Source organism: Atractosteus spatula, chromosome 7 (assembly GCF_055471065.1).
Source record: "Atractosteus spatula isolate fAtrSpa1 chromosome 7, fAtrSpa1.hap1, whole genome shotgun sequence".
In the NCBI taxonomy this organism is placed as follows: Eukaryota; Metazoa; Chordata; class Actinopteri; order Semionotiformes; family Lepisosteidae; genus Atractosteus; species Atractosteus spatula.
The window spans coordinates 13,202,327-13,224,141 of NC_142712.1; the positions used below are offsets into that span (position 1 = coordinate 13,202,327).

Below are 21,815 nucleotides of genomic sequence, written 5' to 3' on the forward strand. Positions count from 1 at the left end.
CATGGAATGGAGCAGTAGTTTGTCTTTTTCAATACTTTATTTGGTAGACGGGATGATTCTGAAGTTTAAAACATAGCAACACATAACTGAGGTTGCATGCCAGAAACAGAAACACAGGAAGCTTGTGTTGCCTGAGCAGTTCTGTGGCCAAGCAAACTAAATGCAAATAAACTTTGTGTCTCCATTCATGTGCATGCACATTAATTTTTAACAAACATACCTCTGACTGACATACTGTGTTAACAACCAGCAAACTGAATGACAGAATGCAATCCTGACAGAAAGTAATGTATTCTTTTGCTGTTTTTAAAATATTAAAAAAAAGAAACGCCCAAATAAAAGTTACGTATTTTTGCCACAAAATATGTTTAAAAGAGGAAGAATACGATACCAAAGTCACCTCTCCTGGTCATGCTGTCAAGTACCATCTTTGAGGAGTTATGTTTTATTTACATTATGAAAAGCTACATTACAGCATTTCGAATCCATTAATTTCTTACTTTCAGACTTTACGGCTAATGCGGTTCTGCCGACAATGGTATTGACCTTGACCCTACCCGAGCCCAACTAGGCCCGACAAAGTATCGGGTTTCGGGTCGGTTTTTCACGTAAAACTTCGCCCTCGGACCGGGTTCGGGTTTGTTTTCTGATACGTGAAAATGAATTATTATAATTTAATGTTTAAAATTATTTTATTAGAAGAAATCCGTAACTCGTTTTGCGCGCGCGCGCGCGCTCGCTCGTTCTCTCTCTCTCTCTCTCGTATGTGTGAAACAGAGCCTACCTAGCTAGCTGTTCGCAATGGATGAAATAAAACGAAAACTCACAAAGGGAGAACTACTCAAAATGCCAAATGAGTCGGGGACGGCTTCGTTGCGGAAACATTGTGACCTCGTGGTAACAGCAGATGAAAAGCTCACTGGTCACGTACAGTGTAGGGCTTGCAATGCTATTTTGACTTACGATAGCAAGAGGACCTGCACGTCTTCTCTTCAGCGACACGTGGACCGCGGATACAGCCGTTCTACAGCAGCTGATAGCCAGAGGCAAATGAGTAGCGTTTTGTTCCACAAGATTGCAGGAAAAGGTTTTATAGATCTAGCGCAGGAACTAATAAACGTGGGAGCTAGCCGTGGTCGTGTCCCAGCAGAGAGTGTGATCCCACTACCATCTTTTGACATGTGGACCGACGATTACCGTAAGGCAATTACTTGCCACTATATCACACTATTTCACAGTAGCCGGCACTGACTTAACTGGTGCGAGAAAGTACTCTGACACCGACATCTGTCTCTGGCTAGCTGCTGCTGTAGAACGGCTGTATCCGCGGACCACGTGTCGCTGAAGAGAAGACGTGCCGGTCCTCATGCTATCCTAAGTCAAAATAGAATTGCAAGCCCTACACTGTACGTGACCAGTGAGATTTTTATCTGTTGTTACTATAGGAGATGAGCACAGCATTGTAAAACTGCGTCTGTGAGAATCCGTCTCCGTGTTTGACTGTGTCTACTCTTGGTCTTAGAGGAAAAGAGAGTGACCGATTTCGGGTTTCAAACTTGGCAGTACCATTCGGGCTCGCTCGGGTCGGGTCTCAAGGTCCCGGGTTCGGGCTTCAGTTTCATGCCCGCGCAGACCTCTACTACCCACTGCTGTCTGTATGAACCATGTCTTGCCTTTTAAAATTCTTCCGTTATTTAACTCAGATCCCACTTTAATAACAATATTATTGCTATGTTCCAATTGCATTGTAATTCCTACACATTGGTCTGATTCTCCTTTATATGTTTTGTTTCTTTTACTGAGGCCTGGTCTGGCTCCCAGTATGAGGGTACAGTCCCTCAGATAACAAAAGTTTTTTCTTCTCCTGATAAAGGGCTAGTCCTTCTGCCTATGTACTTCAAGTGAGACAAAGCAGCCACAAGGCTCCATAGCTTGGCAAATTAGCTGTTTGGTGTGCAGTGTCACTTGCAAGTCTTCATCCGCTGTATCTACAGTATATGTATCATCCATCTTCTAACCGTTTCATCCAATTCAGGGTCACAGGGAACCCAAAGTCCGTCCGTACGCCCTGGATGGGATGCCCGTCTATCACAGGGCAGACAGACGCAGGCACACGCACTCCAGGGCCAATTTATCCTAGAAGCCAATTAGTTTACCAGCATGTCTTTGGACTGTGGGAGGAAACCAGAGTTCCTGCCAGAAGTCTACAGTACGTGAACAAGGGGAGCACATACGAATTCCAAGTAGACAGCTCCCCAGGTCCAGCATTGAAGCTAGGGCCCCAGCAGTGTGAAGCAGAAATGTTAACCACTGCTCCACCACGCTGTATGTTTATCTGTAAATTAAAAATCCTTTTCCAGTACTCTTGACCTGAGGCACTGTGGCACAGCTCATATAGTGTGACCAACAATTGTAACCTCGGCCCCCATGGTTATGCTCTGACAACAGCAGTGATCACATACATATGGTGGCTAGCTTAAACCAAGTACAAGCATGAAACAATTACACTTGATCTTCATAGGAAATGTCAAAGAAAACCCCCACAGCCCTATTTTGCGGTTATTATCAACTACCTGCCATTTCCTTTCTTTGACACATAAAGCAGATTGAATCTGTTCCCACAGTCACACTTAAATCACGAATCAGCTTTTTTCAAGAATTCTCCAAAGACAGTTACATAAAAAGGACTTGACAAAAAATACCCTTTTAAGGGTTTCTGAAATGCATGTTAGTTTACGAGATTTCATTCACCAACAGACCTCGAAAACCAAGACAAATAAGAAGTGTCTTTTGGTTTAAAGCAGTCTGGAGGGGTTCTCACCTTCTTCTCAATGGAAGACAGAAGGTCCTTGAGGATGGACAGCTTGGTGACCAAGCTGTCCAAGTCCTGGTCTCCTCCCTGACTTCCTGACTGTGGAAGAAAAACATGCCCTTTAACCTTACTTTGCTGAAGTGTTAATCACCCAAGTATATGTCAGGACGTTGCAATGAATCTAACATACATAAAGTCAATGAAAGATTATTAGATTCCAGATTATGCTGAACTGTAATGTGCAAAATAAAAGACTGAATGGACATTTTGAATTGTACATAAGGTTGCAGTCATTTGTTTCAGGGCATTTTATATAAGGTACTGCTAAACCTATGCAGAAAGAAATGCAAACAGTCTAGTGAACTTGTTATTCTAATCATTCTGTACGTAACCATAATGATGATGTCAGAATAGAATATTCATTCCAAGAGCCTCCACAGTCCACAACTGTGTAGATCAGTTCACATTCCTTTTGTCTGCAGAAAGCATCAGTCACTCTTGTCTTTTTCAGTCTATAAATACAGCTGTTTTCCCCCATGGTTGTGAACACACATTATCTAAGGTGAGTCAGCTACAAGAAGATGTTTGATTCAAAACAAAAGAACAATAAAAATGCCTCTCAGAGGTTGTGACGTGAATGAGATTCCTTCCATTACAGCTTTTAGAAATTTAACTTGTAGACTGACGCCATCAGTCTTAATACGCCTGTATCCTGCTTATTATTCACATATGGAGAACAGACAATTACTTAACTACTTTTAGATGTCTCAGTCTGTACAAGTTGTGATCTAGACATGCAACACATTTGCTCACATTTTGACAGCCTTACAAGACACTGGAAGAAAAAATAAGATCTTTCCTCACTGTTAAAGGTTTTATGAAAGCACACTACATCTACCTGCAATAGAACTTTGAAATGATTTTTCCCAAAAACGAAAATGGGGAAATGGGGAAAATATCTATCAGGGAACCTACTGTACATCTAATAATATACAGCCAATTTATTACCATAACCCATAAGGCTCATAAGGTTTCTGCATTTGCAAAGTGCAGATACAGGTCTAGGATTTAGGTTGGGCTCTGTTCCAACATGCCAACTGGCAAACAATGCAAAGTCATCTAAAAACTCTTCAGCAAAGAGAGTTTACTAGAGGTCAGGGAAGAAAGGAAGAGCTCAAACTGAGAGTGTAACAAAGAAGTACAGCTACTGCTAGAATCAGCTGATGAGGGCCTCCTGGACTCACACGCCATGTTTCTGGAAATCAGCACCACGTGAAATTCAGGAAGCTATGTCAGGTCAGCTGTGACTTATTCAATGAAGAAATGCCTTCTAGAAAAGTGCCAGATTACATTTTGGGCTTGCAAAAAATGGTTATGGTTTCTGGCACGTTTACAAAGGTGTCTAAATATGTTTTCTAAAACCGCTCTGGTTAATTTGCATTTTGTTCACATCAAAACAAGAGTGAGTTTTTTATGCAAGTTGAAATTAGTTCGACCTGTATATACAGATCAAAATCTATACAAAATATATACAAAGTATATACAAAATCTACCACGTACTCCATGACATTGGGCTTGTGGGGTTTATCATCTTGAAAACTAGTCAGTGTAGGAGTATATTAGAATATTTTCATTCTAGTGCTGAAGCTTCTTTGAGTCACACTACTGCACTGAACTTTGGCTGACAATGTTCTGTTATCAATTTTTTGGGAATTCACCAATTATATGGAAAAAAATAGCAACAGGTAAGCAGTGTTAAGACACACAAGGAAAGCAAGTCAGAAATTAACATGCAAGGTTATGAGTTAATCCTTTCACACAATCTCCTACCTGTTGTATCATGCGAGATACCATGAGTGCACTTTGCTGGTCAAACACTTTGGACAAAATCTCAAGCCCAGCTAAGACTTTATCCACTTCCCTGCAACAGAATGGAACATAAAGAGGAGGAGACTATATGAGCTGCACAAGCCAAGAAGGATGCTTCTATCTAACCTTTTCTGATTTAAAAAAATCTTTTTAGCCTACGTTTTACACAAACTTGCTCGTTCTCAGCAATGGGAAGGATGTACAGCTGATGTCAAATCTGTAGCTGTTTGTTCTTAATTTCATAACATCTGGCAGAATTTCTGAACTCTGCTCACAGCGCCCAGTCTGCCGGTGCTTTCAATTGAAGTGCTTTACAGAAGCAGGTGGCCGAGCTGGTAAGTCATTCAAGAACGACTAATAGAAGACAGAAGGAGAAGAGACAGCAGGAGCACGGAGGGAGAGGACTCGTCTCACCCATGGAGGCGCTTGCAGGAGGCCACCAGAGTCTTGTTGAGGTGGGGAAGAGAACTGGCTCCCTGCTTCACAGCCTCCAAATCCAGAGCGTAGCTGCCTTTCAGGTACTCATGAGAGATGGTACTCAGCCCATTGGAGGCACTGAAAACAGATGAACACACAAGGAGAAAATGAGAAGTTACTGGGTATGCAGAAGACTTCTGGTGAGCCATGCTCTATGGACTAGCCGCATTTCAGTGTAATGGAAGACCTTGCTACTCATCTTGAACCGAACAACCCTTCCTCATTCTCAAGCCACTTGCTTCTGTATTCATAAATCTTGAGTGGTACATTTTCTTGATTGTTCACCGAGGAGCAGAATGGAAGTGCCCTAGATTTACAGTAACTTGGTGGCTTTTGCACTTTGCTTTAAACATATAGACTCTACATGCATTTCTTCCTGTACTGCTAAGTTTAACAGTCCATCAGAGCAAATATTGAAACTACAGAGGATCAAGTCACTTAAATCAAATTATTTTTGTCATGAAGATATACAGTACTTCCTTTTAATCAGACTGGATCATGGTATACACAATCCTATTTTATCTTCCACTCAGATTATTAAATAAGTTTCATAAACCTCCCCCTCAGCTCCACAAGAGGTTTTGAGTATTGCTTCTACATAACTTCAGATGTTGCATCAGTTTTTTTTTCAACAGGAAGTGGTGTTTCTGTCTTCACAAGAAACATTTGAGAATGCAAACGAGTTCAGGGGTTAATGATGTACACCAGACAATTTTCACAAATAAACTGTGTTCAGACATCTCAGGGACTCAGAAGATCAGGGACTTCCCTATGAGGCTCACAGGAGACATCTTGGCTTACACTACACAACATGAAGCATGCTTTATTAAATTCATTATCAAGATAGCAATACAGTACACAAAATAGAATGTCTGAAAGCAATGAAAGAATTAGATTTCTATCTTCTATTTCTGCAGTCTAGTAGAAAAGAGTAATGCCTGCAGTTGGGAAATAAACTGTTCAGCTTCTCTCTGTGCAGCTCTAAAGCAGCCGGTCACCTGTCGGTCTGAAGGTCCTGTCCTGCAGGGACCACAGCCGAGCTGGAAGAGGCAGGGCTGCTGGTGGAGGCGGTCCGAGGAGGAAGGGGTGGCTTGTCATCCTCCCCATCTGAGAATAAACCGAGAAAGAGGCATCAGAACAGCCCTCTACACTGCAAGACTGTCCAAGCTGCTGTCCAAGACACAAAAGCTAGCTATGTTTCCACTTCCATGTTTATTCACAGGTTCTGTGAATTTTCATGCTCAAGCATTTTTGTTAAATATTTTAATCTCTTAAAAACTCAGATAAGAAAACCGTGTGGAACCAAACAAAAAGACAGCCAATCCTAACCTACCTGTACCTACCCCATCTTCTATACGTCAGGTGCTAATTCGCACAACAAAAATGTAATAATTCATTTTTAAATGAATTACATTTTTTTTTATTGTGAAAGCCGAAGTTATAATGTAAGCCCAATTTGTTTCCAAATAGTAGCTGCACTACTGAAAAATTAGACAAGTACATTAATAAAGTTGAATGACATGATAAATACAGAAACAAAGAGGTATCTTTTTTTAAACTGCCTTAAAAAATGCCTCTGCTTGGTTTGCGTAAGCAGAGAGAGAGCAGAGGCCAGTCAGGCAATATAATTTTACTTTTTTCTTTATGCCATCAGAAGAGTTCAGGTCCTTGAAGTCTACACACCATTTAACTGCTGTTTTTTAGATCTAGGAAAAAGTGTAAAAATAGTTCAAAAGTCAAACAATTAGTTTGATAATAAAGAGCTCAAATGGAATGATGAAGATGTACTGTAGGACCCTAGAGCCCTGCTGTACATGGAATTCGAGATATTCCATTATTACCTATGCACTGGAAAATGGGCTGTAAACATGGTAACTTGGGCTGTTTGTGACTCACAGAACATCAATGGATCTTATTTTGAAGGACGCGTTTTCTTTGCTTCAATGGCAAATGCATGCTGTTCAGTGCTGTTGTGCCGTTTTTAATTAGCTGGAATGTTTTAGAGAATGACAGCGCAGCGTTGCGTATCTGGGCATGGGCTGAAGGGTTTGAGGGTGGAAATATACTCTACATACAACCAGTTCCCTCCCCCCGACCCCCGTTGTGAAAACTGTAGCTCTGCCAATATTACAGTTTGGTTGCTTGTGTTGTAGAACTAATGTCAGTAATAAATATAAAAGGTGCTTCGGCGCAGGTTGCTACCAGAGTAGTCTCTGTCCTCAAGGCTTTCCTCTCTTTCCACTGGGTACAGCAGTGTGCTGACTAGCCCCTGGTTGGGCTGCAGATACAACTGGATCAGCTCAGGCAGGGTCTTAAAGCGCTTCGGCTGCACTCCCTGAGAGGTCTGCAGAACACAAGAGGGAGAGACGGGCGTGTTACACCAGCAGAGTGAAGCAGCTGACTCACTGAGCCCTTGCAGAGGCACAGAGAGCTTTACTGGGTTACATTACTAGGAATCTTGGTGCAATTCCTACATCAGGAGGCCATGGATTAGATGCATCTTTGGATCGAGGAGATAAAAGAATGATTAGAGCCGCCTCCGCCTGCTTCAGCCGTAATGCACTGCTTTATTAAACTGCAAGCGAGCTGTAAATTAAAGAAAGGAACCTCTCCCTCCTGCCCCCAGTTCCAGCCTGATGGCCGGGGAAGGTAGGATTTCAGCAGCAGAAGCCGGCAGACTGGAGAACAGTGCTGCCCACAGACCTAGACTCCTGCCAGCTGCTCTCCGACCAGCCGCCAACGGGGCACAAAGAGCCGCTGTCTTGTCTGGGACAGCGACGCAGGCCAACACAAGCGCCAGCCTCCTGCCAGCTGTTTCTGCACACGGCCGCAGCTTACACACCAACACACCCCACCTGCACTGCTGCCACGCTTGCATACTTTCCTACGCCCTGCAGAGTACAAAGGATACCACAGAAGGACCTACAGTACGTTGGACTGTACATATTATAACTCCACCCTAAATTTTCAAGTCATTCAAACTAGTCTGCCGTTACACAGAGGACCTCAATAAATTCCAAGTAGCGTTTTTTTTTTAATCGGATTTTAAGAACAAAAAAACAAAGCAAAATCTATCAACGGCATTCAAAATTGAGAGGTGGGAAATGTCAATTGAGCTCTTAAAATGGAAGCCATCAATTAGGACAAAGTGCAGAGATTTGCAATGACACCAATTCTGTATGAGTGACTCCAGCCAGTGTGTTGCACTCCAGCTCTGTAATACAAACCGGCAGCTGGCCTCAGACATTTCCTGTCAGCACTGAGAAACTGCTTCATGCAAATAAGCGCTCCCCTGCTGGTGTTTTGCAGGTCTACTTTTCCTGCAATCTCTTGAGAGCTTGCTGGAGAGGAAGCCCCCCCCAGCTGGATACCCAGGGTAACTTCAGAGTATACATTTGTCATCTTGAGGTTAGCTCATTGGCAGCCTGGAGGCTTCTAACAAGCACAATCTGGATGAAAACGGAACATGTTTGGGGGAAAAAAACTGCAAACTTCCTAACTGGCCTTAAACTGCGCTAAACAGGTTTACCACTAATTTTCAACTCTACAGAAGTGCAGCCACAGTAGATCTATCTCACCAGAGATTTACAGGAAACACAGGAGTGTTCTACGTATTGAGGCACACAATGCATGTAAAAGCCTGTTACTGAAGAAACAGGAGGAGGCCACTCATCTCATCAGTTTGCTTGTTAATAGCTAACTGAACAAAGGACCTCATCCAGCTGCTTCTTGAAAGAAGCCAAAGTATTGGCTTTAACAACATGTCTTAGTAGCTTGTTCCAGACTCCCACAACCATTTCTGAGAAGAAATGCCTAATGATCTTGGTTTAATGTGCACTTCCCCATAGTTTCCACTAGTGTCTTCGTGTGTCACTGTTCATGCTGAAGAAATCTACTGGGCTGACTTGGTCAACACGAGGATCAGGTCTCCCCATCATCTTCTATGTTCAAGGCTAAAAAGATTCAGTTCCTCCAGCCTTTCAGTATAAGTCATTCCCTTAAGCCCCAGAATATCTCAGTTTGCTCTTCACTGGACTGATCCCAGAGCAGTAATCTTTTCTGTAACCAAGTTTGGTGACCAAAATTGTACACAATATTGTAAATGAGGACTTGCCAGTGTATTATACAATTTTAACATAATATCCTTTGTTGGGAATTCTGTACTTATATATCATAATGTTCTATTTGCCTTTTTGTTCTTCTTTCTCACATTGTCAATATGTAAATAATGCATCAACATAAACACCTAAATTATATCGCAGTATTATCAGCATGTCCTTCACAATTGACATCTTGCTTCCTTATATCATACTGTATATACGGAGGAACATGTTAATATTGGAGACTCACTTGGGTGTACATGACAAGTTTGATGAAAAATAAGCTCATATAATTACACTGATACTATTATGAATCCCATTAAAATGAAAATAAATCATGCACCATGAAGCTATATGGGTATTCAGCTGCTAGTGGGCATTTGAAAAAAAATTAAATTCAAAGTAGACTATAGTTACAGGTATGTAAAATTCTCTGCAGGAAGTGGTATGATCCTACACACTATGATAGTAACACCAGTGAAGTTGATGGTTTTGATGGCTTGTTGCCTTATTTAGAGCGTAAAAGAACTGTCTGTGAATACTGTCTCCACAGAGTCAAGGCCTGGAGAAAACATACCTGAACTGCCAGGAAGCCCTCTTCATCTGGGAGTATTCTATAGGTGTGGACATGCTTCTGAAACCTAAGAACGTAGAAATAAAATGAGTTATGAGACAGAAATACAATGACCCCCTGAAATTCATATTTAACCGTCACAAATAAAAGCTATTTGGAGTTAAAATCATGGACAATAAAACAAAATACTGAACTAGTTCTAACGCAACAAAGTACTACCCCCAGGCTAAGCTTTAAAAGAGGTGATGTAGCAATACAAAATATATTTTTAGCTGTTACAAGTTGAAAAAAGGCTGTTGAGAAATGGATGCTGGCATGTGAATAGAAATGGAAATAGGCAGTGAATTTCACAATAGCTTGGCATTAAGGGTATTTGGAAAATATAAAAATGAAATGAAACTAATTTTCTGAAGCTCTATAAATAGTAAAAACAACAGCTTCTGACAGAGTGAAACATAAATCAGGATAATAAGCAGACAACAAAAGAGAGCTATGTGGTAAAATGTTACGCAGTTTTTTTTTTGCAATTATTTTGAGCAAATGTTTGTGGTTGACCTCCCTAAATTATAAATGTCATCTTCCCTTTTTTCCAAGCATGGTCAGACAGTTAAGACTGAAAGCTTCACTGGCCACAACTCTGAGAGTTTAAGTGACACATCACTAAACTATTTAGTGTGGGATGAAATTCTTTAAACATCAAACGTCATCATTTAAGACCGGGCATAAGGAAATGTATTACTATAGAACAGAAAGAACAAGAAATGAAGTACTGTAAATGTTTCTGTAACATTATGACAGCCGAAAGTATGTGATAGGGTTTGGAATCCCAGGGAAGCCTCTAATTCCCAACCTCACTACTACCAAAGAACCTGGAAACTTCTAAGGTTCACTTTATTGTCATTCTACACTTATACAATGTACAAGAGAGAACTAAATATAGTTCCTCCTGTGCCGCGCTGCACAATACACTAGAACAACACGCAATACACAATACACTAGAACAATCAGAATAATGTCACAGAAGAACACACATGGGGGGGCCGAGTGGCAGTCAATTAGCAGCTGTTGAGATAGTATAGGTATATAAACAAGAACAAAATAGTGTAATGAGTAGATAAATAAATGAATAAATGGGTATTTCCGGTAGAAATGTGCAAATAAGCATTTTGAAATATGGAGGTGGTGTACAAGTGCAGACAATGGTGCAGGGCATAGACGTAACACAACACAACAGTGCAAAAGCTACAGGGCACAGTCACTGAGACGGCAGTGATAGCACAGCAGCGGGTGGTCAGTCCTTGTTCTCAGGACAGGGAGACACTACATGAGGAAGGGCACACAACTCCTTTGGTCAAAACATTTCCAAAGGTTCTGCTTAGAGCCTGGCACAATTATTTTTTGTAAAATACCTCCAGAATACAGCCTCTTCTACAGATACAGCTCTTCGTTGAAGGATATTTACTTATCACATTGAAAAAACATGTTTTTCATAAAATACAATATAAAATGAAATACTTAAACATATTTTGTTGTATCCCTGTTAAGGGGATAGGTTCAGTGCTGACTTGTGCCTTTGCTACACAGGAAGTCAAATACTAGAATTTCTCTTTACCTTTTGACCTGCAGTAGTATTTAACTATCTACCTTCTGCTGGTTTCAGGCAGGCCTTTCCAGGACTTTAATGCCAGCCTGCTGTACAGCCTACACACAGCACTATTTAATTCATACCACAAGGACCAATCATCTTTCCACGGTCTGGAACTGTGGCCACATTCAACTGATATCCAAATCAGCTTTTTAAAACAGACTTTTAGCCCAGGTGCAACATAGTTAGCAAGGCATCATTCCTGTGTTCTCTTTTTTTTTCCTTTTCACTTCCACCCACCATTATGGTCTGGAAATGTGTTTTCACGTCAGAGAACACAGAAAACCATGAGTATAAATAAGGAGTGGATTGACATGTGCCAACCAGAATAGGCGCAGTCCCATTTCCCTATTCAAATAAACTTGTGGCGCTCTTTTACTTTACAAACCTTTCAAACTTCCCTCTCCAATTCCTCAGACCGGCAGGTGATCGCGGATTGTCAAATGTTCACTCATAACCCCCTGCCAACTCTGACAAAAGCAGGCTTAAACTGTAAACACAATTTCTTTCCATTTTCAGACAACAGCAGTAGCAGTTCCCCTTCCCAGCTGCAGTCACAACATAAAGCAATCCAAGAATGTGCACAGACGGAGGTAATGTGAACTGAAACCCCTGGAGTAGAATTTTGGCAGTAAAATGAGCATCCCGGGTAAACTGAGTCTAGTTCATCTGGAACGCTGAAGCGTTTGCTACATCTTTCTTTCACTTTGCAGGGTATAACAAAAACTCCAGCTGACCTTCACTCAGAACCACAGGAAAGCCATGGTCCATAAACTGAAAAATGGCTGGAAATAAAGCATACTCTAATTGTTCACTTTAAAACAGAAAATAATTCAGCTTTGTTATGCTTGTTTAACAAGCACAACATTTGCATAAAATGTTCTGATCTCTCCTGAAATTGTAGGAAGGTGCCACTATTATTAACTTTTTCCATTTGTAAACAGTGTTTCTCAATGCCTGCATACAGTACATGCAATATTTGTTTTTTTTTCCATCACTTTTTAGACAGACTGCATTTTGTCCAACACCCAGCTCTCTTCATTTCTGGTGGCCATTAAAAACAGGAAGCCACATCAGCTCTGTACACCTAAGCTGGGGTTACTCAGCGGTTAAGCTTGTCGGCTATACAGACTAAAAACATTTGTCTCCTGTATGGTGAACTAATTTTCTGTTCAATATCACCCTTCTTCTGTGAGTCACCAAAATCTTTAACCTTTATTATACCCTAACTTTTTAAATTATATACTAGTTTGGCCAGTCAGCAAGAGTATCCATTCACTTCCCTAGAAACCAAAACAATTTCCCTAGCACATAGGGAACAAGACAAGTGTAAAAAGCACAGAACACAATTTTATCCCTTGAATAACAGTCCTGAAAAACATCTTCGTGATCTTCCTCTTCTCCCTCTACACAGCAATGTGCTCTCGTTGTCCATCTTTCCCTGAGCTGCTCTCTGCCTTCACTCATTTTACACCCAGAGCTCTGTGTACGTGTCTCCCAGGCTAACTACTGTCCTCCAGCACAAACCTTCGTCAATGAAGTGAAAACACAGCTCTCAAGCTCTCATACATACATGCATGCTTGTATTCAGAAACGGCATTTCAGGACAGGAATACGTCAGTGCCAGGGCTTGGCCTTGTTGACACACATTAACTTCTGAAACACATGGGCAATCATGTCACAACAAAAGGTAACCATGGCAATGAGGGTTTGAGCTACTTCACGATGACCTCCAGCTGTTGCTGTGATCAGTGCCTGAGCCAGCAGTGCAGTGAATTAACCCCCATAGGCCCGCTGGCTCGGAGCTCCCCCTCTCCACGCCTCTAAAGCCAAGGGTTTAAGTCAGTTGCCACAGCCATTTTAAAAGATTAAATATAGAACCTGAAGACAAAAAAATGAAAAGTCTGTCACTACACATTGAGAACTTAAAATCTGCTAACAATTCTAAAAAAAAACAAACTCTTAAATGCATTAAAAAAAGCTTTCTACCCTACATTTATTCTTCCACCTATGAGGTCAAAAGCTACATTCTCAGGCTGAATATGCTTTAGACAGCCTTCAGTACTACGAAGAATGACATATAGAAAAGCAAAAGTCAAACTGTGACGTGTTTTGTTTTGTAAATTGAAAATATGGATTATGGCTATTGTTTATGTGTAAAACCGCCCTTTCTTCAGACCAGATGAACTGTTACACAGCAAACTGGCTCAACATTATTTCAAATAGCCTTAAGATGGCTCACAACAGAAGAGAAAGTGTGGCCAGGGGCCCTACCACAGGGAGTTTCAGTCAACCTGTCAGTGTCCATCAAACCAAGCCAAGAGAGCCAAGCTCAGACCTGGACACAGAGGGGCAGCTGAGCCTTCACTGAAGCAGGTACTACTGTAGACCAGTCACAGACAGCAGCCATCTTAGATTTGTTTTTGTTCTCCTGTGTTTTTTTTAAATGGAATTTGATATTTTAAAAAAGGAAACTTGCTGCTATAATTTTAAAGCTGGCTTTTTAAAAGAAAGGACTGTTTTCGATTCTCTTTTATCCTGATTAAAACTGAGGTGTTAGCAAATGTTTTAGACCTCGGGGGGGTAGTGACATTTTGGTCATTACAAATGAAAAAATTAACTTCAAAAGGGGAATTTTAAATTATAGCATTTATTTCGTACAGTAATAACATAAATGCTGAGAAGGAGCAAGGCTCTTTGTATCTTGTTCTATTTTCTTTTAAGTGAAATGATACACAGGTAACTTGATAACAGGCAGATAGATCATTTCCATATCTAAACCACAGCGGTTCACTGAGCTAGAGCTTAGCCTGGTTTCCATGGCGTTAAGTGGACTAGGAATCACATGACTCCACCCTGCCCCCCCCCCCAACCCATCCACAAACAGACACCTGTCCACTAGAGTGATGACGACCCCCCCAGCAATGCTGGTCTCATTTATACAGCTATAACTGGGGTAAAGTACCTCACCCAAGGTACAGAGTTTCCAAAACCACAACCTACCAGTCACAGGTCCAGAGACTTACCCACTTTGCTCCACCATCCCCAAACTTTACAAAAAAAGAAGCAAAACCAGAAATGTAGCACAAACATAAAGTAGTAGCTTTTTGGAGACGGTAGCTAAGGATTTGAAAATGCAGTGGTCAAATTCAGCATGACAAAATTATTTGTGTGAGCTCCATTTATTCTTATTGCTGTGGTTTCTTAAAAAAAAATGGCACATGTGCATAGGGATTTCCACTGTGGCAATGACCAGTTTCTCAGTTCTCAACAGGCAAGACCACATTACTGGTACCCACGCAGCACAAAGTTTTTGCCTGCTCTTAAAGCAATTACAGAAATTAAGAACATTAAGAACATAAGTCAGATTACAAATGAGAGGAGGCTTTTGAGCTAATCTAGCATGTTTGGTAGTTAATACATCCAAGGTTGCCAATGAGCTCTTTCATGATAGACGTCAGGGTCAGGGAGGGGATTGGATTTAACAATATGGCTGGGTAGCTTATGCCAATAAATGCCAGCATCCATATCACCCTGCAGCTCAAAACTGGCAGCCCACTGAAGCTACGCAGGTGTGAACCTGGTCAGTACCTGGATGGGAGGCCAGAAAAAGCTTTCTGCTGGAAGTGGTGTGAGTGGGACCAGTAGGGGGTGCTCACCCTGCGGTCTATGTGGGTCCTAATGCGCCAGTATAGTGATGGGGATGCCATACTGTAAAAAAAGAGGTGCTGTCCTTTGGATGAGACATAAAACCAAGGTCCTGACTCTCTGTGGTCATTAAAACAGGGTATTTCTTGAAAAGAGTAGGAGTGTTACCCTGGTATCCTGGCCAAATTTCCCATTGGCCCTTACCAATCACAGCCTCCCAATAATCCCCATCTATGAATTAGCTTTATTACTCTGTTCTCCTCCCCACTAATTGCCGATGTGTGGTGAGCATTCTGGCGCACTATGGCTGCCCTCGCATCATCCAGGTGGGGCTACACATTGGTGGTGGAGGGGAGTCCCCACTACCTGTAAAGCGCTTTGAGTGGAGTGTCCAGAAAAGCGCTATATATTATTATTATTATTATTATTATTATTAAAAGTGCCTCCTGTTCATGGTTTTAAAAGCACTTCCCTTTACCTATTACTCATGTCCTCGGGTTGGTGTCTTTGAGGATTTTGAATTAATTAGATTCCCTCCGTCTTCTCTGTCCCAAGACAGAAATCTTTCAGTTTTTTTATCCTAACAGTGTAGATGTGTCCTTTTGAGGCCAACAATATGTGTGGTTTGATTCTGGAGCAGCAGCAACATTTTTTGTAACGTGGTGGAGAAAATTGTACAGAATATTCTAAAAGACTTAGAAGTCTTACTAGTGCATTGTACTTTTTAACATGTGCCTCACTTACATTCAGCACCTGTAACTATATATTCTGCAAATCTGTGTGCCTTTTATTACTTCTCCACTCTTTAAAGCATGAAAGAAATGTATTTTCATAACCACTTACTGTAAGTCCTTCTTATAAGTAGCTTCTTCACGTTCGGTGTATTTCATCTTATATTTATAATACATACTTTTGCCTGCCTGCTACACTCTACAGTTGTCTACAGGAAATATCATTTATCAGGTGTTCGCCCAGGCTTTTAAACAATCTTTAATCAAAAGACCAAAATTTAATTGGTAGCTTCTACAGTGTTTGCTAAAGCTCCTGTTTGGGCATCACCTGGGAATTTAATGAAAAAGCACAGACAAAATCCCTCTCATTTTCATCAGCTATAACAGAGATTTTGTACCCCCAAAAAGCTAACAAACTATCAAACTCTTTTACAAGAGAGAAAAGCTGAGCAGATACACTATATGGCAGGGCTCTGGCATGCCTAAGTGTGAGAGTGACAGAAGAACTAAGGTTCCTTTAAGAAGTCTACAAAAAACAGAGGCTTTTCATGCAGGCCGAAATAGCTACAGAAATAGTTTGTTGGTGGTTCAAAGATCAGTCAAACATTTACTTGGAAACAGAAGCAGATGGAAGAATGGCAATGCACACAGAGGTTCATTTGCCTGGGAAACAGGCAGGACAATTTTCTTGTTTATACAACTGGAGCTGGGTGTCAGGTTGCCTGCAACACTGCACACCTCATGAAAAAGATAGTTTGTACTTAATCACAACGAAAGGCCTCAGACATTTCAGCCTACACTCGGTAGGCTAAACAACAAAAAAAAATAACTGTTAACAACCTTAATAGATCAAATCTGAATTTTTTTTTTCTTGAAAAGCAGCAACAACTTATAATTTGAACAGCGAATGGAAAATGCATCATTTTCAATGAAAGCGCAAAAACTCAGGGCTCGTTTAAGTTTTTCTACCGTTTCAGATTTGTGAAGCTGATCATCACAATCTGGTGATATTTGTGCCTGTCCTCAAAATGCTACAATCTGGATACACTGTTTGGCGATACGATGCAAATCAGCTTTATGTGCAGAGTGGTATTTTAATTATTTTGTGATCTAAAGAAGAACAATGCAGGATTTTCCTTTTCCCCCCCCAATTTCGGTCATTCTTTTTAAAAGTGGAAACCACAACTCTGCTGTATCACAAAGGGTAAGGCAGCACCCGAGTCAGACAGCTCTCGAGAAAGGCAGAGTGTCAGTTTCACCGGGGTTAGGGGTGAAGTGCAGCCGTGACAAGCTGGAAGAGAAAGCACACTCTGGGTGACACGTCGCACCTGCCGGCCAGCAATCTCCCTCTCATTACGTCACCCAAGGGCTTCAATTTCATCCTGCTCTTCCAGGGGGTGGGATTACCCCCAACTCAGTGTACATGGAGTGGGAGGGGGGACATCATTAAGCTTCCTTATTCATACCATACTTGTACAAATATTTACAGAAATAGAAAATATTCCTAAAAATAACTAACCAACATACCCCTTTTGCCCCCTGTGCAACCATCAAGCACCAGAGAACTTTAATAAATATATATAAATGCATAACTGACTGTGAAACAATGACAAATGTGAAATTCTGTAATGGGCCTCAGCCACTGCCTATTTATCATTAGCAACTGCATTTGTTTTTCTTCAAGCACAGTTCAAATCTAATTCGATAGCTGTCAAAGGACAAGACCCCTGCAGCTGGATTGTAAAGTATCAACTCCAAGGCCAGCACAGATCAGAGGATACAAGGAGATGGACACAGACGGAGAGAGAGATGAGGACACATCACAATCTAGTTTAATGCAGAAGGCTTGTAATGCATGAACTGAAGAATAGACTCCATAAGATGTATTAAATTTCACTTCCTATTTCCTCTTTCCTGCTATAGCGGCAAGGTACAGACTATTTCTATTTTATCATTTAAATTGCAATTTACAAGCAGTAACCTTGGGTAACAAATATATTTGTTATATTTGTTTTTTTTACAAAAAATTGTCTGCGTACATTTCAATTGTTAGCATTAATTGGTTGCAGTCAATTGCAGTCTCATGCAAAATGACTTCCCTGAATCAACGTAAAAACCTGCATTAAAGGCTTATAACTACCATCAAAGCCAAAATAATAGTTTCCCCAAGTGCCACGCTAGGTTCCATGTGTTGTGTGTGTTACTTTTACCACCCTTTATGTGCATTTAACAGCACAACCAAAATCAAACCTCTCTAGCCCAGAAATAGTGAAATATTTTTGACAAACTGTGGCTGTTCAGTGAAGATGGTATTCAGATTTCAGAACTGAGTCCATCTGAATTGAAATGAGAACTGAATGGAATTGAATGCATTCCATGTCTGATTTGTTCAATGTGTCAGAAGCAGAAATTGCAAAATGTGTTATCTTTGATGAAAAATGGTTTGTTTTTTAAGGGGAAATCAAGTAAAAACCAAGTTGCTGCTGTAAGGGATGGTGTTAGAACTGTAGGGCAACTATTCTCTCTGGACCAGAATTTCCAAACCAGCACAGTGCCCAGGGACACTATGCTATAGCTACTGCTGGCTTTCCTTGAATTCCCCTTTAACTCAACAACTGAAGCAATTTCTTGCTTCTCCAGCTGACCTCCCATGTAGCAGGGCTGCTGGTGCCTTATCCTGCACTGTACTTGAACAGCAGATAAAAATTTGGATTGGAAATTGCTTTGGGTCCGTCGCATGACAATCAAGATCAGGTATTGTGATGATTAATAAAATAAAAGTGATGTTATGTGTGATAATGTAGTCCTGTACAAGTCTGGTCTCCAGGTTCTGTTGACTCTTACCAAGAAGATGTCATCTTTACCAGTATGATGAAGGAGAGCTGGATCAAGGGCTACAGCAGGTGTTACCTCGATGGGCTGCACGAAAACTATTCAAGGGATAAAACCATGAATTCTTTTTTAAAAGAAAGTTAACACTCTGACCAATGCACATGACACTACTCATGTGAAACACCTACCCAAATACTAATATACACAACTGCAATAAGGTGTCAACAGTAAATCATAAAACCATAATACAAATTCGCTGACCAATGTGTGGGATACTGAATATATTTATTCACTGCCTCTTTCCTGGCTTAGATCTCACTTAGTGATGACACTACAAGGTGTTTTCCATGCAAGAGACATTAATTAAAAAGGTTATTTAAAACTACACCAGATTTCTTTAATGAGACATTAAAATTACATTAAGTATAATCTTTACAACCTCCTAGAATATCTTCTTCACAAACCTCCGCTGATCCTATTATGCAAAACTTAAATTCTAAATTTGTCGTGTCACCGATTTCCCCAGAAACCCATAATTTATGCACATTTCAGCCTCTCAGCACCCAATCCCAGCAGAGGCAAGCTGGTAGGTGCCAGGAGGAGGAGGAGAGGGAGGAAAATTGTTTCAGGTTTTACAATTTTGTTACTTACACATTAATACTACATGTTCAGGATCTTCCTGAACAGCACATGACCAATTTGCAGGAACAGTGTGAAATCTGCACAATTCTTGCAATCCTGTGCTGAAATTCAAGCCCAGAAACCCACTTCAAAGGCACTTCCTCATGAATCAATTTGAGCCTCAAACGTTACAGCAATTGCATCTGAAGACTGTTCTTGTTTCCTCTTTCATGATCAGTGACAGATTACACAGCTTACTACACAATCAGTGGCAACGACTCCTGTCCTTCCAACAAAAGTCACAGGCAGTGCCATCAGTTCCTTCAATCGGAGCCCTGTTCAGAAAGTCGGGCACCACCATTGCTCCTGCTGCTCCATTCTACAGCATTCAAAACTGAAGGGGTCATGAATTTGATTAAAAAAAAGAAATTACTGTGTCTATTTTCACATTTGCATAACCAGCCCTTTCCACAGACCGGGGGGCCGAAACACAAAAGGAAAGCAAGCTAAAGAGAGACTTCAACAGTAACCTTTGCCACAGAGCCCAGTGGTCATTAAAGTCGCAGCACGTAATGAGAGCCTGCGCACAACGGGAGCTACGCAGTCATCTTTTAGAATCCATTTCAGTGGACGCGGCTTCAAACTTGGCAGTCGTCATGACCTGCAGCAGAAACGAACTGGTCGTAGTGCTGTGAGCTTCACCACGGATAACACAGGAGAGGCAGAATGGATTTCAGAGCCATATCGGCCAAGAATGACACCCGACCCCTGTGATACAGTCCCATTCATCCCAAGAAATACTGGCAATGGTAGACTCTTCTGCACACAGGATTTGACAAATCATGTAGAACCTCTTGTTAACATCCTAAAACCCTGGTGTAACAGTCCCTCATTCATTGCTGGAACTTTGGTTTCTAACTCTGGGTTGTTACACCCAGGCACTTCCCTTTCCATAAAAGCATTCCCCCCTTAAACGATTCAAGACCTGCCAAGAGACACAACCCTCTGCTGGCCACTGTCCCGGCTCTTACTGCTCTCCACATCCCAGACGCAATTCCAATTCATTTTCACTATTCCCCTCTTTACTTAAGACAGCCGTGCGGACACACGTCCGAAAAATATTCCGATAGAGAAGGTAGGAGGCTAGCTCTCTCCAGTTGTCCACTGAAGCTGAAATGACAGGTTCTAGAATGAACCTGTGGCTCCGAGATGGTCCCCTCATATTATCACAGGAAAGCTCCCTTCCCGGAATGTGACTAAGAGTTACTCTCGGTCATTTTGGGGCTGATGCCATCCCAGTCCGGAGGGCAGAAGCTTATGGCTCAAGCCGAGAGTGGCTACAGAAAGAGAGGAGGAAAAGAGAACTCGCTCACGCCACACAATTCAACACCACAGAGAGGCTGCTGTGAACTACAGTTTGAGTGCCCTTGCCTGCAAGCAACTGTCTTTCGAGCAATAAGTCATTCGAACCTTTTTGAAAATCTCTTCGCCCGTTTGGCTCATTTCTGGATTATGGCTAAATCACAGTGTCAGCAAACCACAGCTGCTGTTCCCTTCCCAGTGAGCGTTACCTCGATTACTTGTTGAGCTTAACCGGAAGAAAGAGGGAAAAAAAACACATGAGAAAATACAACCAAGTTCTTTCTCAAGCAGAACAAATACGAAAAAAGGAATTAGGTTTGAGGTTCGCTAAAGGGGTTAATGAAGTCCTCTTGAGTCCCTATTTACTGTTCAAATCTGGAGAACTGCACAAAGTACATATTTTCATCAGACTCTGGATAATTTGTGAAGTCTTTCACCCTCGAGCCAGCAAATGACAGCCTTGATCTTTTATAACAGAGCTCTGGCTCAAGTTTTCCTCTCCATTCAGTGCGTACTGCCACCAGCCAGCCTTTCTGCACTGCTAATTCGAGCAATTTCCTTCCCCAAGTGAGAAGCCAGCCAAATGCCAGTTCACCAGGGAGAAAGCAGACATTCTGCTCAAAGTGCTGTGACACTATCACACTATCACAAATGCAGAACCTGATGACAAAATGTCAACAAGCTGTACAACGTTTATTTTCATGCCTTATTTTTGTGGCACATTAAAAACCAATCGATCGCCTTACATCAGAAACTCTGTATAAGCACCTTGTGACAGACAGCAGCTTCAGTTGCGGTCTGCACTCGAAGATGATTCTCTCTTCATGAACTTCCAGACACCCTTTAAAGCCATCCAGAGTTCATACAGGTTTGCTGCAGCAGCTTAAAACTTACTTTAAGGCTAAAGCCTTTCTTTAGTAAACGGTACAACTGAGGGCATCTTCGGGTAAACAACACGTTTAGAATTCCACTGCAGTAAAATGAATATTTAACAAACCCATCCTATAATTTGGAGTGGAGAACAAATGGAGTCACTAACTGCAGTAACACCCTGGACTAAAGACATCTTTTAGTCCCAGTGCCTGTTTTTCTTGCCATTATACAGATATAATTAGTTCTCGGAGGCCAGAATTAATGGTACAGC

The 21,815-nt window shown here is 41.4% G+C and overlaps 1 protein-coding gene across 2 annotated transcripts in view; it reads right to left on the minus strand.

The window, feature by feature from the left end:
- The window catches only part of inppl1a (inositol polyphosphate phosphatase-like 1a), a 51,175-nt gene that overhangs the window by 19,187 nt on the left and 10,173 nt on the right, over positions 1–21,815 (minus strand). For both annotated transcript variants that reach the window (XM_088921335.1, XM_088921334.1), the window contains exons 2-7: positions 9,836–9,899; positions 7,361–7,502; positions 6,157–6,265; positions 5,096–5,236; positions 4,643–4,733; positions 2,822–2,911 (exon numbers count right to left, since the gene is read on the minus strand). In XM_088921335.1, the coding sequence (XP_088777461.1) occupies positions 2,822–2,911; positions 4,643–4,733; positions 5,096–5,236; positions 6,157–6,265; positions 7,361–7,502; positions 9,836–9,899 (637 nt within the window). The remainder of the gene's footprint in view (positions 1–2,821; positions 2,912–4,642; positions 4,734–5,095; positions 5,237–6,156; positions 6,266–7,360; positions 7,503–9,835; positions 9,900–21,815) is intronic.